This window comes from Papio anubis, chromosome 18 (assembly GCF_008728515.1).
Source record: "Papio anubis isolate 15944 chromosome 18, Panubis1.0, whole genome shotgun sequence".
NCBI lineage: Eukaryota > Metazoa > Chordata > Mammalia > Primates > Cercopithecidae > Papio > Papio anubis.
In genome coordinates, this window is record NC_044993.1 from 22,829,120 (window position 1) to 22,845,943 (window position 16,824).

The 16,824-nt window shown below is 40.4% G+C and overlaps 1 protein-coding gene across 3 annotated transcripts in view; it reads right to left on the bottom strand.

Annotated features, from left to right (window-relative positions):
- Nucleotides 1-1,547: 1,547 nt before the first annotated feature.
- CBFB (core-binding factor subunit beta) overlaps nucleotides 1,548-16,824 on the bottom strand; it is a 78,632-nt gene continuing 63,355 nt past the window's right edge. For 2 of the 3 annotated variants that reach the window (XM_031658172.1, XM_003917010.4), the window contains one exon: nucleotides 1,548-3,945. In XM_031658172.1, the coding sequence (XP_031514032.1) occupies nucleotides 3,877-3,945 (69 nt within the window). In that variant the 3' untranslated portion in view covers nucleotides 1,548-3,876. The remainder of the gene's footprint in view (nucleotides 3,946-16,824) is intronic. The other variant, XM_017953485.3, reaches the window with a different exon arrangement.

Here is a 16,824-nt window from a genome sequence, read left to right on the forward strand (position 1 = left end):
GAATGGACGCTGAGGCCGAGGCGGCGCTGAGAGTGAGAGCTGCTAGCACATTGTCACCCCTCAGTATCACTGCGGTGGTTTAGAAAGATGTCCAAAAACGCTTTGACATCCCCGCCTTCAACAGATAAAGCTTAATATTCCTCCCACTGAGTGTGGGCCAGATCCAGCAACTAGATTCTAACATACAATATGGCAGCCCAAGATTCAGTTATAAGACTGTGCTTTTGGCTGGGCATGATGGCTCACGCCTGTAATCTCAGCACTTTGGGATGCCAAGGTGGGCATATCACTTGAGGTCAGGAGTTTGAGACCAGCCTGGCCAACATGGTGAAACCCCGTCTCTGAAAAATACGAAAATTAGCCGGGCATGTTGATGGGCACCTGTAATCCCAGCTACTCGAGAGGCTGAGGCAGGAGAATCGCTTGAACCCGGGAGGCAGAGGTTGCAGTGAACTGAGATCGCGCCACTGCACTCCCGTCTGGGCAACAGAGCAAGACTCCATCTCAAAAATTGCTTTCAACTTGGGTGTGTACTCTCTTGGATCACTTGCCTTGGGGGAAACCAGCTACCCTGCTGTGCACTGTCCTATGGAAAGACCCAAGTGGGCTTGAAATGGAAGGTCTCTGTCCAACACCTAGCAAGGAACATCTGCCTTTCATCTAGCAGGCTGCAAAGAACCGAGGCCAATTACCACATTAGTGGATTTGAAAGGGGATCTTTCATCCAGCCAATCCTTGAGATGACTGTAGCCCAGGATGACTCTAACCTTGTGAGGAACTCTGAACCAGAACCATTGATCTTAGCTACTTCCGGATTTGTGACTCACCTGTGGGATAATATGTATTCACAGTTTTAAGCTGCTAAGTTCTGGGGTAATGTCTTATGGATAATACAATGGCTTATAGCTTGAAAAGCTCCCTATTGCCAAATGAGGCATAAATCAAGGAAGATATTTTTCACCAAGCAGCCCCAAGATAGCATATTCAATTATGTTTTTAGAAGTGATATACTTACTAAAACCACGCTGTTACTGCTCAATTTTTTGAAATTAAGGGCATGAATCCTCTTTGGAATTTCCCTTGATGGCGTCAATTCAGAATTTAAAGGCATTTTTGTCATTTGCAGTAAGTCTGGTGGTTAATGAGTAAATCTGTTTATTACGGGTCAATCTTAAGGTATACTTTCAAAGAAAAGGGCTTTTCTGTTGTAGGAAAATGCCATGAGTCTTAAGAATGTTTGATATAACACCAGCACAATCAAAATGGCTGTATATTTCCAAAACAACTAGCTTGAAAGCTGGAACTAATTTGGATGTGTAATTTAAAATTCTTCCTCCCAACTATCACTATTATGGTCGTATCTCACAGGATGGGTAAATCATGCCAGATTTTTTGAAAACCATAATAGACACTGGGGGATTTGTATACCTTGTGACATCTATATTTAAAGTAGTCTTCTTTGGAATCAACAGAAATTACCACTAGATGCCACTGTTGTTGCTTTCTTAGAAATCACTGGGTTAGGTCAGTAAAGAGCCAAGACCCTGTTTTTACTACACAGAAGTTTATTGTGAAAGTAAATTAAACAAACACACAGTATGGCTAATGGAGGCAAAAGCAATCTGGTAGCTTAAGGCAAGTTTTAATGGAGATGAATTTAGAAAAGATGATGCAATGATGTAATTTTGTTTAAATACAGATTATGAAAAAATATCAAACTGCATCAATAACTTAATAGAAGTAGTTTTCAAAGCCTGTACTACTGGAGAAAAAGGGCTCATGATCTTAATGCCAGCATTAAGACACACAGAAGCAGCATGGTGCTAAATGACAGGAAAATCCAGTATTTACAGAAGGATGGTAATAGGAACATTTAATAGCATTTGATCTTATTTACTGGTGGACTGAAAGCCCTTAGCTAGACAACAGAGGAAAATGTACCATCATCATGTTATTTAAAAAAATTTAACTGCAGAAATAAAAAACCAAGGAGCTCTGTAATAAAGTAACATAAAACACCACTGTAAGGATCACTTAAAAAGCAATTCCCTCAGGGCAAATTAGGGCACTGAGTGTGTAAACATGTGAGCTGTACACCACCAAAACCAACCAAATTCATTCATAGTACTTATAGTTATGCAAGATCAGCATGGCCTTTAATGATGCATTATTGTTTATAACAATTTAAACACACTTCTTACCATGCATGACTTCAAATATATAACAAATATTTTTATTCTGATACAGGATATCTGTTTATGAAATAAGACCTATATACAATGAAAGTAACACCTCCCTCATCAATCAAGTACAGTTATATGCTTTTTAAATGCAATGACCTTATTCAGACTTCAGTTCATTTTCTGAATTGACTGTGTCAGTTTTTCACCCTTTAAAATAATGCCATTTTATGATAAAATACATTTTTCAAAAATTCAGAAATGTAGTAACATTTAATAAATGTGACCATGAAAAATATTTGTAAGGAGGTGCCAAATGACTTAGCACTTTTTTCCAGTCTGTATCTAAAAAAAAAAGTTGCACTCAGTTTGACAGTAAGCCTATTTAAAAAATATTCTTACATTAATTTATCTTGAAAGGTTCTATTAATAGTCCTTTTGCAAAATACCATATATATAACTGTGAATGTTTTTTCCAGAATTAATGGAAGAAAATGTATCCTCTGCACAGATGAACATTTTCTCTCTAAAACTAATCTTTCACCATCACCCAGCATGTTTTTACAAAAGCATGCAATATAAAATACACATAAAAGCAGCTATCTTAAACATGATTTTAATATAGTATTACCTTTGTAGCTGATTCATCACTGTCTCCAGTTTAATATGCTGTTACATACATGAAGAAGCTCCAGTATCCCTTTTCTGATTGACTTTTTAAAAAAATCCCTGAATAAAACAGAAGCCAGCCTGTGACTTCTTTAGGCATTTCAGTAGAAGATCATCTATGGAGAATATCTCCAACCAAACTCATGATTACAGAACAGAAGCTAAAACAATCTGGGGCAGAGTACAGAGATAATACCAATTTAAAACTTCTATGTTTAAAAATAAAGAGCCTGTAATCCCAGTACTCTGGGAGGCTGACGCAGGAGGATCGCTTGATGCCAGGAGTTCGAGACCTGGGCAACACTGTGAGACTCTGTCTCTATTAAAAAAAAAAAAAGAAAGAAAGAAAGAAAGAAGGAAAGAAAGAAAGAAAGAAAGAAAGAAAGAAAGAAAGAGTGCTGATTACTAGCATTTAAAAGGATACTGCAACTTTAATAACTGTAAACTTTGTCAGAAGGCTGTGGCAGACAGCTCTATGCTACTAGGTTTTTAGCCTGTAAATAATGCAAACATCAGCAGTTTTAAAATGCTATAGACTATAAAAACACAAAAGGAAATGGGGCAAACAAAACAAAAAACAAGAATGCTTATCTAAAATGAAGCTGTATAACCAAAACATCTAGAAGTACAAAAAAAAAAATAGAAAAAATGATTAGAGAAAACCCTCTGATATAATTTTAGTTTCTTGAACTGTTTTTAAATGACATGAACTTTTAAATTAAAGTGGAAGTAAAGGAGCTTTACAAGTAGATAGTTTTAACTCCCTAAAATAATGCCAACAAGGTAAGCTTGCATAGAAAAAAAACTTCAAATTATTACTGGCTACATGCTTAAAAAATCAGAAATGCAGGTATAATCATAGTGCAAAACCATGGCAGTTTGTGATGTCTATTACTGCCTAAGGTTGAGAAACAGACCGCAGTACCTCTCCAGTTATCACAGTTTCTGGTCTTTTAATCAATTATTTCTGCCAACTAGAAGCAATGTCTATGTAAAGATGGGTGGCACACATCTGCTGTGCTATTAATTAACGAAGTTTGAGGTCATCACCACCACCTAAATTGGAACCAGGACTAGGGTCTTGTTGTCTTCTTGCCTGCAATGACAAAATCATAATTTGGGGTCAAAAAGTGTTTCGACAATCAAAATGCTAGATATATAAAATACAAGACAGTAGCACATAGAAAAACTTCATAACTAAAAAGTTTTCAACCAATATATTCACATGTAACAGGCAAAAAACAAAACAAAACAAAAAAACAATTAAAATAGTCTGACATATTTTACTAAAGTTTCCTTAACAATCAAGAATAAAAATCATTTTTATTCAAAAGACAATCACCATAAATATGTACTGCATATAAAAGAAGAACGAATCTAGCGCTGGGCTCAGTGGCTCACAACTGTAATCCCAGGACTTTGGGAGGCTGAGGTGGGCAGATCATTTGAGGTCAGGAGTTTGAGACCAGCCTGGCCAAAATGGTGAAACCCTGTCTCTATGAAAAATACAAAAAAATTAGCCGGACATGGTGGCAGGCACCTGTAATCCCAGCTGCTTGGGAGGTTGAGGCACGAGAATCCCTTGAACCTGGGAGGTGGAGGTTGCCGTGAGCTGAGATCACACCACTGCACTCCAGCCTGGATGACACGAGTGAGGTTCCATCTCAAAAAAACAAAAAACAAAAAACAAAAAAAACCAACAACAAATCTATATTTGCAGTTTTGGAAAAAAGAGTATTTAACACATTAGCCAAGTGCCTTAGAAGCAAACTCTTCCTTTTAGTAACAGCTGACATTTATTGAGTATCAGCTGTCTGCAGGCACTGTTCTAAGTACTTTCCATGAATTAAATAATTTTTTAGAGAGATGAGGTCTTGCTATGTTGCCCGGGCTGGACTACAGTGGCTATTCACAGGTAAGAACATAGCAAATTACAGCCTCAAACTCCTGGGCTCAACCAATCTTCCTGTCTCACTCAGCCTCCCAAGTAACTAGAACTATAGGCACATGCCATAGGATGTGGCTAGAACTAATTTAATCCCTCCCAACAACCTATGACATAAGTGCTATTATTTATCTCTATTTACAAATAAAAAAACTAAGTCACAGAGAAATATATGTTCCACTAATTATATGACTGAAAACTGTAGCACTTTATTATGGATAAGGTATTGTCTCGTATGTTAAAAATAGAAATATAAAATCAGAGTCCTTGGTGCACTTATATTCCCAGATTTTTTTTTTGAGACGGAGTTTTACTCTTGTTGCCTGGGCTGGAGTGCAATGGCGCAATCTCCACTCACTGCAACCTCGCCTCCCCGGTTCCAGCGATTCTCCTGCCTCAGCCTCCTCAGTAGCTGCGATTAAAGGCATGTGCCACCACGCCCGGCTAATTTTGTAGTTTACTATTAGTAGAGACGGGGTTTCTCCATGTTGGTCAGGCTGGTCTCGAACTCCCGACCTCAGGTGATCTGCCTGCCTTGGCCTCCCAAAGTGCTGGGATTACAGGCGTGAGCCACCGCGCCTGGCCCCAGATGTATTTTTTGTTTGTTTGTTGTTTTTTTGAGACAGGGTCTCACTCTATTGCCCAGGCTGGAGTGCAATGGCACAATCTCTGCTGACTGCAACTTCTGCCTCCCGGGCTCAAGCAATCCTCCCACCTCAGCCTCCTGAGTAGCTGGGACCACAGGCACACGCCACCACACCTGGCTAAATTTTGTATTCTTTGTAGAGACAGGGTTTCACCATGTAGACGGGGCTGGTCTTGAACTCCTGGGCTCAAGCCATCTGCCTGTCTTGGCCTCCCAAAGTGCTGGAATTACAGGCGTGAGTCACCATGTACCACCCAGATTTTTTTTTTTTTTTTTTGAGACGGAGTCTCGCTCTGTCGCCCAGGCTGGAGGGCAGTGGTGCCATCTTGGTTCACTGCAAGCTCCGCCTCCTGGGTTCATGCCATTCTCCTGCCTCAGCCGCCCGAGTAGCTGGGACTACAGGCGCCCACCACCACACCTGGCTAATTTTTTATATTTTTAGTAGAGACGGGGTTTCACCATGTTAGCCAGGATGGTCTCGATCTCCTGACCTCGTGATCCTCCCACCTCGGCCTCCCAAAGTGCTGGGATTACAGGCGTGAGCCACCGTGCCTGGCCCAGATATATTGTTATAACAATATTTAACAATTAAGAAGCTTCACTAGGTCTATGAAATAAAAATTAGGGAAAAAAAAACCACTCCCTGTTGATCACACACCTCTGTTTTATAAAAAAAGAGGCTTGACAATTATAAACACCGAGATTTCAAGATTCACTTTAGAGTAAACATTCCTATTTAAACCACTTAGGTAAATTACTTAATAGGGAGACTATATATATATACATAGTCTCCTTCTCAAGTTCTAATATGTGGTTATTCTGTAAGTTTTCTTTACTGCCTCCAAATGTTGGCCAAGCACAAACATCTGTTTGTATCCAGAATCTGTACTAAGTACTTTCCATGAAAGTGGAAATATTATTATTATTTTGAGACAGAGTCTTCTCTGTTCCCCAGGCTGGAGTGCAGTAGTGCAATCTCAGCTCACTGCAACCTCCGCCTCCCAGGTTCAAGTCATTCTCCTGCCCAGCCTCCAGAGTAGCTGGGATTATAGGCGTGCACCACTACACCTGGCTAATTTTAAAAATATTTTTAGTAGAGATGGGGTTTTGCCATGTTGGCCAGGCTGGTCTCGAACTCCTGGGCTCAAGTGATCCACCCACATCAGTCTCCCCAAAGTGCTAGGATTACAGGCATGAGCCACCATGCCCGGCTGAACTAATTTTTTTTAAGAGATGACGTCGGCTGGGCATAGTGGCTCATGCCTGTAATCCCAGCACTTTGGGAGGTCAAGGTGGGCAGATCACCTGAAGTCAGGAGTTCGAGACCAGCCTGGCCAACATGGCAAAACCCCATCTCTATTAAAATACAAAAATTAGCCGGGTGTGGTCGTGGGCACCTGTAACCCCAGATACTCGGGAGGTTGAGGCAGGAGAATCGCTTGAACCTGGGAGGCGGAGGTTGTGGTGAGCCGAGATTGCGCCATTACACTGCAGCCTGGCCAACAGAGTTGAAACTCTGTCTCAAAAAAAACCAAAAAAACAAAAACAAACAAACAAAAGACAAAAAACAAAAAAAGAGATGAGGTCTTGCAGTGCTGCCCAGGCTGGAGTGCAGGGGCTATTCACAGGCACAAACACAGCACCCTATAGCCTCCAACTCCTGGGCTCAAGTCCTCCTGCCTCACCTTCCCAAGTAGCAAGAGTTTTCCTATCTTAGATAATGGCAACTCCATTTTACCAGTTGTTTGAGCAAAAAGCTTTCCTCTGTCGCCAGGCTGGAGTGCAGTGGCGCAATCTTGGCACACCGCAACCTCCGCCTCCTGGGTTTAAGCAATTCCCCTGCCTCAGCCTCCTAAGTAGCTGGAACTACAGGCATGCACCACCACGCCTGGCTAATTTTTTGTATTTTAGTAGAGATGGGGTTTCACTATGTTTGCCATGATGGTGGTCAGCCCTCCTCAGCCTCCCAAAGTGCTGGGATTACAGGCGTGAGTCACCGCGCCCAGCCTTTTTTTTCTGAGACAGAATTTCACTCTTGTTGCCCAGGCTGGAGTGCAATGGCCTGATCTCAACTCACTGTATGTAACATCAGCCTCCCAGGTTCAAGTAATTCTCATGCCTCAGCCTCCTGAGAAGCTGGCATGTGCTACCATGCCCAACTAATTTTTTTTTTTTTTTTTTAGTAGAAACAGGGTTTCACCATGTTGGCCACGCTGATTTTGAACTCCTGACCTCAGGTGATCCGCCTGCCTCGGCTTCTCAAAGTACTGGAATTTACAGGCGTGAGCCACCAAACCCGGCCTCTTTCTTAAAATTTTGATATATTTCTCTAGCATGTTTTAACTGCTTTTGTAAGCAGAATGGACAATGACTAAATTTTAGCACATTCTTTTCAATTAAATAGGTTATAGTGCATAATCACAGACCGAAAGAGTTGCGGAATACATATGCATGAGAAAAGCAATTTATGTTCCATACACAATCAATGCTAAACGTAGTGTAAGGACAGATCAATTCTGCAAAATCAGAGATGGTGATATAAGCATCTGCTTTCAGTCAATGAAGGTTAGAAAGGGGCTGAGCAATGAAGAAACACTGAGAAAAAATCAATACTAATTATATATGTACAAATCACTACTAACCTACCAACAATACTTTGTGAAAAGAGTATTTCAGCTTTTGTGTCTTGGGGCAAAAGTAATTTTCGAATTATTTTAATAATAACAGGATTACTCCAAATATATGACAAAGAACAGTCATCAGCAGCTGGAGTTTTCCCTACTCGTCACAGCTGCACAGAAATAGCCATGGATTTGTTTAAAATATTACATTTTTGATAAAAGCACAGAGAACAGGAGTAAAGAAAAGTTGTTTTGCTATTATTTTTGGGTTTCGTTTCTATTTACATTGTGAAGGCACTGAGGAAGATGTAAGGAAAGACACTGTGATGAAGAGTCAAGAGTAGGAACAAAAAGGAGGGGTCCGGGGGCATGGTGCCTCATGCTAGTAAATCCCAGCACTCTGGAGGCTGAGGTGGGAGGATTGCTTGAGCCCTGGAGTTTAAGACCAGCCTGGGCAACATAGTGAGATCTCCATCTCTTAAAAAAAAAAAAAAAAAAAAAAAAAAAAGAGGGAAGAAGTCTAACAGTACAAATGAGAGAAGAGGGAAGAATGAGATATCTGGGAGGACATTTAATGCTAGAAGGGAAGATATATTGACTGTTATATGAAGGAAACAAATACAGATACAGATTTAGGTTCAGTAAAATAGCTTCCATAGGACTAGAACTTAACAGCTGAATAAGCAGCTGCCTTAAGAAGCAGGACTTCTTACTGTGGCAGTTTTCTAATGAAGGCTGGATGTTTTTGAAGGATTTCCTTTATGGGTAAATAAACTATACTACATGATGGCAAGGAAACTCTGAACTCCATCATCCTAAAAGCATAAAGTTTGTATTTCTAGTTTCCTTCTCCTCAGTCATAGGCCCTTGACTCTAACCTTTTAATAACAGTTATTTCAGAATTGGAGTTTTAATATAAAGCACACATCCATGAGTCTGATTTCAGAACACAAATCTGTTCTTAGTATTTATGAAGAATTAATCTCAACATTTTGTGCTACAGATCTCTTACTACCAGTTGCTCTCCTGTTTTCTCTCAGTATATCATCTCCCAGGAACAAGGCAAATAGAGTTGCTCGGAGGTAGTCATGAGATGACTCCAAATGACATGAAAGAACAGACACTAGCAGCTTGAGTTTTCCCTACTGGCCAGAGCTATGCAGAAACAGCCACGAGGAGGGGGTATCCAGAATTAAGAAAATTTCTTGGTTGATCTCCATTCTTTTAATATTGAAATCTCAAAAAAAAAAAAAAAAAATGCTGAAAACTCTTCATGGGAAAATCCCCTAACAACAACAACTACATTTTATTGTGTGTGTACTATGTCCAGATACTGCAGTATTCACTTTATGTTTGATACCTGGCTAAAAGAACGGCTGGGCGTGGTGGCTCATGCCTACAGTTTACAGCACTTTCGGAGTCTGAGGTGGAACAATTACTTGATCCCAGAAGCTCAAGACCAGCCTGAGTGACACAGTGAGATCCTGCCCCTACAAATAATTTTTAAAAGTTAGCTGGGCATGGTAGCACATGGCTGGAATTCCAGCTACTTGGAAGGCTGAGGCATGAATTGCTTGAGCCCAGGATATTACGGCTACAGTGAGCTGTAAGACTGCAACCCTCGGCTCACGCCTGTAATCCCCACACTTTGGGAGGCCGAGGCGGGCAGATCACCTGAGGTGAGGAGTTCGAGATCAGCCTGGCCAACATGGTGAAACCCCATCTCTACTAAAAATACAATTACTCAGGCATGGTGGTGTGCACCTGTAATCCCAGCTACTCGGGAGGCTGAGGCAGGAGAATCACCTGAACACAGGAGGCAGAGGTTTCAGTGAGCTGAGATCCGGCCACTGCACTCCAGCCTGGGCAGCAGAGTGAGACTTTATCTCAAAATAAATAAACAAATAAATAAATGAAATTCAGGGGGAAGGAAGGGAGAAAAACAAAATTCTGAACATAGAATTATAGAGTTTTAGAGTGGCAAAGTACTTGAGAGATCTAATTCAACTCTCACTGTGCAGATGACAGCCTAAGATTAAGGTTAAGTGATTTCCCCTAAGTAACATAGTTGGAGGCAGAGTTAGAACACAGAATGAGACCTATGGAAAAGATGAGCCTTTAACTTACAATTGGCATTAATGTCAGCCTCCTTAGTCACTGCTAGTTCTCCCTATTGCTAAGTCTGGAGGAGACGCACAGCACAATTTTTTTTTTTTTTTTTTTTTGAGACGGAGTCTCGCTCTGTCGCCCAGGCTGGAGTGCAGTGGCGTGATCTCGGCTCACTGCAAGCGACGCCTCCTGGGTTCACGCCTTTCTCCTGACTCAGCCTCCCGAGTAGCTAGGACTACAGGCACCTGCCACCATGCCCGGCTAATTTTTTGTATTTTTAGTAGAGATGGGGTTTTACCATGTTAGCCAAGATGGTCTCGATCTCCTGACCTCATGATCCGCCCACCTCGGCCTCCCAAAGTGCTGCGATTACAGGCGTGAGCCACCGCGCCTGGCCTCAAAGCACAAATTTTAAGTCCCAACATGAGAGAAAGGAACGCACTTTCCCCAAACTCATTAAAAAGGTTAAAAAGCAGCCATAAAAAAGAATGAGTTCCTGTCCTTTGCAGGGACATGGATGAAGCTGGAAGCCATCATTCTCAGCAAATTAACACAGGAACAGAAAACCAAATACTGCATGCTCACACTCATAAGTGGGAGTTGAACAATTAGAACACATGGACACAGGGAAGGGAACATCACACACAGGGGCCTATCGAGGGGTCGGGGGGAAGGGGAAGGAGAGCATCAGAAAAAATACCTAATGCATGCAGGGTTTAAAACCTAGATGATCGGCCGGGCGCGGTGGCTCAAGCCTGTAATCCCAGCACTTTGGGAGGCCGAGACGGGCGGATCACGAGGTCAGGAGATCGAGACCATCCTGGCTAACACGGTGAAACCCTGTCTCTACTAAAAATACAAGAAAATTAGCCGGGCGAGGTGGCGGGCGCCTGTAGTCCCAGCTACTCAGGAGGCTGAGGCAGGAGAATGGCGTGAACCCGGGGGGGCGGAGCTTGCAGTGAGCCGAGATCGCGCCACTGCACTCCAGCCTGGGGCACAGAGCAAGACTCCGTCTCAAAAAAAAAAAAAAAAAAAAAAAACCTAGATGATCGGGAGGCTGAGGCAGGGGAATCGCTTGAACCCGGGAAGTGGAGGTTGTGGTGAGCCGAGATCGTGCCATTGCACTCTGGCCTGGGCAACAAAAGTGAAACTCTCTCTCAAAACAACAACAACAACAACAAAAACCTAGATGATGGGTTGATAGGTGCAGCAAACCACCATGGCACAGGTATACCTATGTAACAAACCTGCACATTCTGCACATGTATCCCAGAACGTAAAGTTAAATTTAAAAAAAATTTTTAAAAGGTTAAAAAAAGGTCAGCAGCCAACTATAAACATCTGTCAGATAAGCAGTCTGCGAGAGCTGGTCCAACAGGCATGTCAAAAAATATAGTTCTTACAAAGTATGCAACCTAAGGAAAATTTTAAATATAAAGTAACATTTTAAAATGAAATAGTGGGAATTTACATTTCTGGGCTTGGACCACGATGGCTTTATCACTTTAGCTATGTGACCTTAGGCAAGTTTCTTATCCTCTCTTAACTTCGGTTCCTCAAAATGAAGATGTAACTTACAAGAGCATTTAAAAAGCAAATATAAAGACAAAATTATAATGTATTTACTGCCTGGCATATAGGATGCGCTCACGATGCTGTTATTATAATAAAGTTGCTCATCACTTCGCATTTACATTTATGAACTTTTCAAATAACTACTCAAATGTTGAAAAATCCATATCCTGCAGATAGAGTAAGTTTTAGAAACTAAAACAAGGCTAAAATAAAATAAATCTTAATAAAGTCTATAGCTCCTCTGATAGAAAACCAAGACTCTCTTCCTCTGGTAGTGGGGGAAGTCAGATTTCGTATCCTTTTCCTTGTTCATTAATCCTCTTCCGATTCTCATTCTCAGTCTGAGTTCATACTCCCAGTTCATTCTCATCTATTGCCATTACCCAAAACACAATCCCAGGAAGGCCTAGTACAGACATGTTCTCATGTTGATTTGTCCATACACAAGAAAGAATATTGGTAGAGTTAAATGATTTGAAAACTGAAGTCTTTGCAAATTTAAAATAAATAGAGGCTGAGATTTTTTTCTTAGACCACACAGAATTGAAGGCCCCAAAACTATGCAAAATACAAATACAAAAACCACATAAAACTTTTTGCCTGTTTTTATTTCCAAATAGTTTCCACATAAAATTCTCCTATGATTTGAATTGTATTAAAATTGCTTATAGTAGGATAAACAATAATTTACCCATTCTCTGACATTAAAGACAACCATTTATTTGCTGCCACTTTATAATCTAACCAAATGTAGGCATTTTTAAGATAATAGAGAAGATATCTTTAAGCACCCTGTCACCTTGGAGCTAAGTTAAAAGCCAAGAGTGCTATATCACAGTTTTAGGTCCAGAGGCCAATAAAGTTGAAGGCAGTCTCTAGAAACAGAGACTAGTGTACAAGTTGCTATCTTTCCAACTTAACTATGATCAGAGCGTGAAATCTGTCCTTTATTAACCTCAATCTTCCTTCACAAAAGACATCTGAATTAGTTATAGACATATATACCCCAAAAAGAAAGGCCATGGGAAACATGTCAACATTTTCAGATCAAGGAAGGATTCTCAGAAAAGGCACTAGGATGCTTCTATATGGCAACAGATGCCAATGGACAGCATTTCACAAAAGTAACGTCTGTGATTATTTTTTCTTTTTAAAAGCCTTCTTTTTATACAAGTACAGAATAGTGCCCAAATTGTTAAGTATGTAATGATGAATTTTCACAAAGCGAACACACCCACCTAACTAGTATCCAGGTCAAGAACTAACATTACCAGAATGTGGGAAGTTCTTTTCATACCCACTTCTAGTCACTATTCAACCCCCAGAGTAACTGGTAGCCTCCAACAGAGCCAAGAAAAGTCCAAAATCCTTTACTGGTTGTTTCAAAAACCAAACCAACCAATCCACCAAACAAAAAACACCATAATCTAAAATAGCTTGGCAAAATAGTATCTTTGACTTTCGAAATCTAAAGTTAGGATATGACTACTTTTACTGCTTTCCTGCCACTCCAGATATGTTGTGAGCCAAGTGCACAGAAAGGAGGGGTAAAGAAACTGGCTTCCACTGAGTCCCCATTCTAAGCCTCAGATACTGAGCTCTGCGACAACCTGGGAGGGAGGTTTTAGTGATGAGGCTCAATGAGAATAAGCAACCTTCTCAAAGCTATGTGGCAACAAGTAGCGGAGCCGGGATGCAAAACCTTGTGCTCATTCCACTACATCCAGAGTCCTCGTTATGTTCTGCCACCCACTGGGTTCCATAAAAACACCCCCAGGGACACCGGAGGGACACCAGAACAATCCCTACCCTGGCTTTGCCCAGAGCAGTGCCTTTAAAAAAAATTATTTTATACAGTGGGGCTCTGAATACAATTTCAAATGAAGGAAGGGTTTCACATAAAAACAGCCTATATGCCAGAGAATATAGATAGCAAGGTCTAGAATCTTCTGTTTTCATTATTCTGTGTAATACTAAAAGCAAATTCTGTTTTTTTTCTAAATAAGTAATTAATGATACAAAATTCATAAGGTATAGAAGATATACAGTGAAAAATAATAATTTGCTTATTTTGTCCCCCAGATATCTGGTTCTCCCCCATAGTTTCTAGTTCCAGTTTCTTACATATCCTACTAGAGAATGACTATGCACATTCAAACAAAAATCACCCACGGAGTAAGAAAAATACCCAGAGAGTAAGATATTATACACAGTATTCTGTACCTTCTGTATATCATTTTAATGTACATCAGTGATTTAAGAGTATTTGGTAAAGGTTACTAACATAAACAATGCTTCTGCATTTCACTATAGTTTCTCATTTCAAATTAATGATAATCTGCCATTACCTCTGAAAGGTAACGAAAATATTATACTACTGAAATAGGCTTTTCCAGAAAAATGAGAAAAAGAAAACACTAAATCCTATCATGAAGGATTGAAAACTTTCTAAATTTTACACATGGTGAAATGGAAGCATGCTCAAGGAATTTTAGAATTAGTTTCAGGTTAAAAGACACTGGAGAAAATTAAAACCCCTTGGGCCACCAACCACTTGGAGTTCTACTTCCCCCTCTTAGTAATCTTAACCTTACACATAGATTAAATACTCAGGAGCACCACTGTTACAAGTTTAGAATGGCAGGGCTGGAGGCCTCAGAGGTTATCCAAACAGTGGAGGACATCCCTAAGCCTCTGTGCTGCCAGGATCTCAAGCTTCCACAGGCCGTTTACTGAGTTGTTGCCACCCACAAGTTACCACTGTTCTGTGGCCCTCCTCTCCAGCCAGGCATCAGGACCACCCACTAGAACCATTATTATTCTTTTCTGCCTCAGCCTTTTCTATTCCAGGCAAAACGGTTCTTAATCCCTCCTGGCAGATTTTATTTTTCGGCTTAAGCATCTTTATGGGTGGTGTGGAAATTAATTTGCCAGCACTAAGCTGTATTTGTGCAGGCCTCCTGGTTAGGAAACTGGTTTAAATACTCACTTTTTCTTCCACTAACCAAATATTTGAGGGAGAGCAAGTCAATTAATTTTTTGGAGATTCTCAGTTTCATCAACTGTAATAATGTTAGATTAGATGACGTTTGAATCTCTAAAGATACCTGAATTACAGAGGGGAAATAACATTTTTCTCCGATATTCTCTTTTTAGGGAAAAAAAGGTAAACTGCAAGAAAATAAGCTGACATTAGGAATTTTTTAAGGATGGAAAAAAAAGAGGAGCAAAATACATATACACAAAGTGCCAAAAGACACACAAGCCCCAAATTCCACTATGTGATTGCCAGTGCATGCGCTGGAGTCAGATTCCAGCCCAATTTTCTAGATGACAGTTCTCTACAAGAACTGATGTTTTAAATTACTGCCATAAGGGACTACAGGATCTTAAATCATTGATGAAAATATAACTGTTTTCTCTATGCTCTAGGTCATAATGCAGGGAAAGTGCTCTGAAACACTTCAGAGAACTAAAAGGATGTTCTTGTTAGCCGAATAATTCAATTAACTGGAACCAGCATTATGGTGGAGCTTTTAGTGCTAAAGAAGTACTTTAGAGCTATTATTTACTGTAGGCATACACATACCAACCATCATACTAAGTGCTTTACAAGCATTTTCCCATTTAATACTCAATTTCTGTGAGAAAATTAGGGCTCGAGGGAAGTGATAGAGCAGGAATCTCAACTAGGCCTGACTACAAAGCCCATGCTCTCAATCACTGACCAAAAAACAAGTAGAAACAATCTATCTGAGCAAGAAATTATGTGACATTTCTATCAACAGACTATATTTCTGTTCATATATACATATAAACTCACATAACAAAATATACTTCCAACATTTTAAATTAGAAAAATCAAATTAACCATGTATTTATTTTATTTTTTTTTTGTGGGGTCGGGGAGACAGGGTCTTGACCTGTTGCCCAGGCTGGAGTGCAGTGTCACAGTCATAGTTCACTACAGCCTTGACCCTCCTGGGCTCAAGCGATCTCCCACCTAGCCTCCCAAGTAGCTGGGAACACAGGCACACGCTACCATGCCCAGCTAGTTTTTAAATTTTTTATAAAGACAAAGTCTTGCTATGTTGCCCAGGCTGGTCTTGAACTCGTGGGCTCAAGCAATCCTCCCTCAGCCTCCCAAGGTGCTGAGATTAAAGGTGTGAGCCACCGCAATTTAGAAGAGACAATTCTTAGTCAATTAATCTAGAGTTTTACGTCAAGCAAAATATATACAAAAGCTTTCAATAGTTGTTCCATTAATTGTCAAATAGTTAATCTCCAAATATAATACAGCTGAAGAGCACTTTTTAGAAAATGATTCCTATATTCATTTAAGGCCATGTTAGCTTGCTCCAGAAATACTGACCAATCACACTCTCTGACTTGGCAGGCTCTCTTACTCCTCCATGCCTTTGCATACACTGTTTGTCCTGCCCAGAATGCTTTCCCCAACTTGTCCAGCTGGCAAAACACATTCTTCCTTCAAATCCCTCTAAATGTACTATCCTGTGAATCTCCCAAGCAGAGGCAGACTTAAGCTTCCTCTACACTGCCGCTGCCCCCTTTTTGAACCTCCATTATGTACGGTGGTTGCAAAAGTACACTGCAATGATCTGTTTATCCATCATTTTCCCTCAAGACTGAGAGTTGATCAAAGATAGAAACAATGCATTTTGATCTATATATTTCTCAGTCCCTAATGCAGAATACAGCCCAATACACTTGGGGTTTATTACTTAACTAGTTAATATAAACCAACAGATTATATTTAGAATCTTTCCCGACACCATCAATATGTATTATCTACTTGAACTATCCTAGCAGGCTCTCCTATAATTCTAGTTTTCAGACAGTCAGGATAGGGGCTGTTTTTTGAAGATACAATGAACAACTAAGCAGTGTACAAAGCATTGTGGTAGGTAATGTGGAAGACACAAAAATCAGGGGCTCCATCTCATGGGATTGCCATAAAGTGGAGGGCACTAATGTTTATAATTGTTTCAACATGTTGTAGTAGAAATAAAAAGTGCTACAGAGTGGAAGGGCTTTATGATTATGATTAAGAAGACTGAG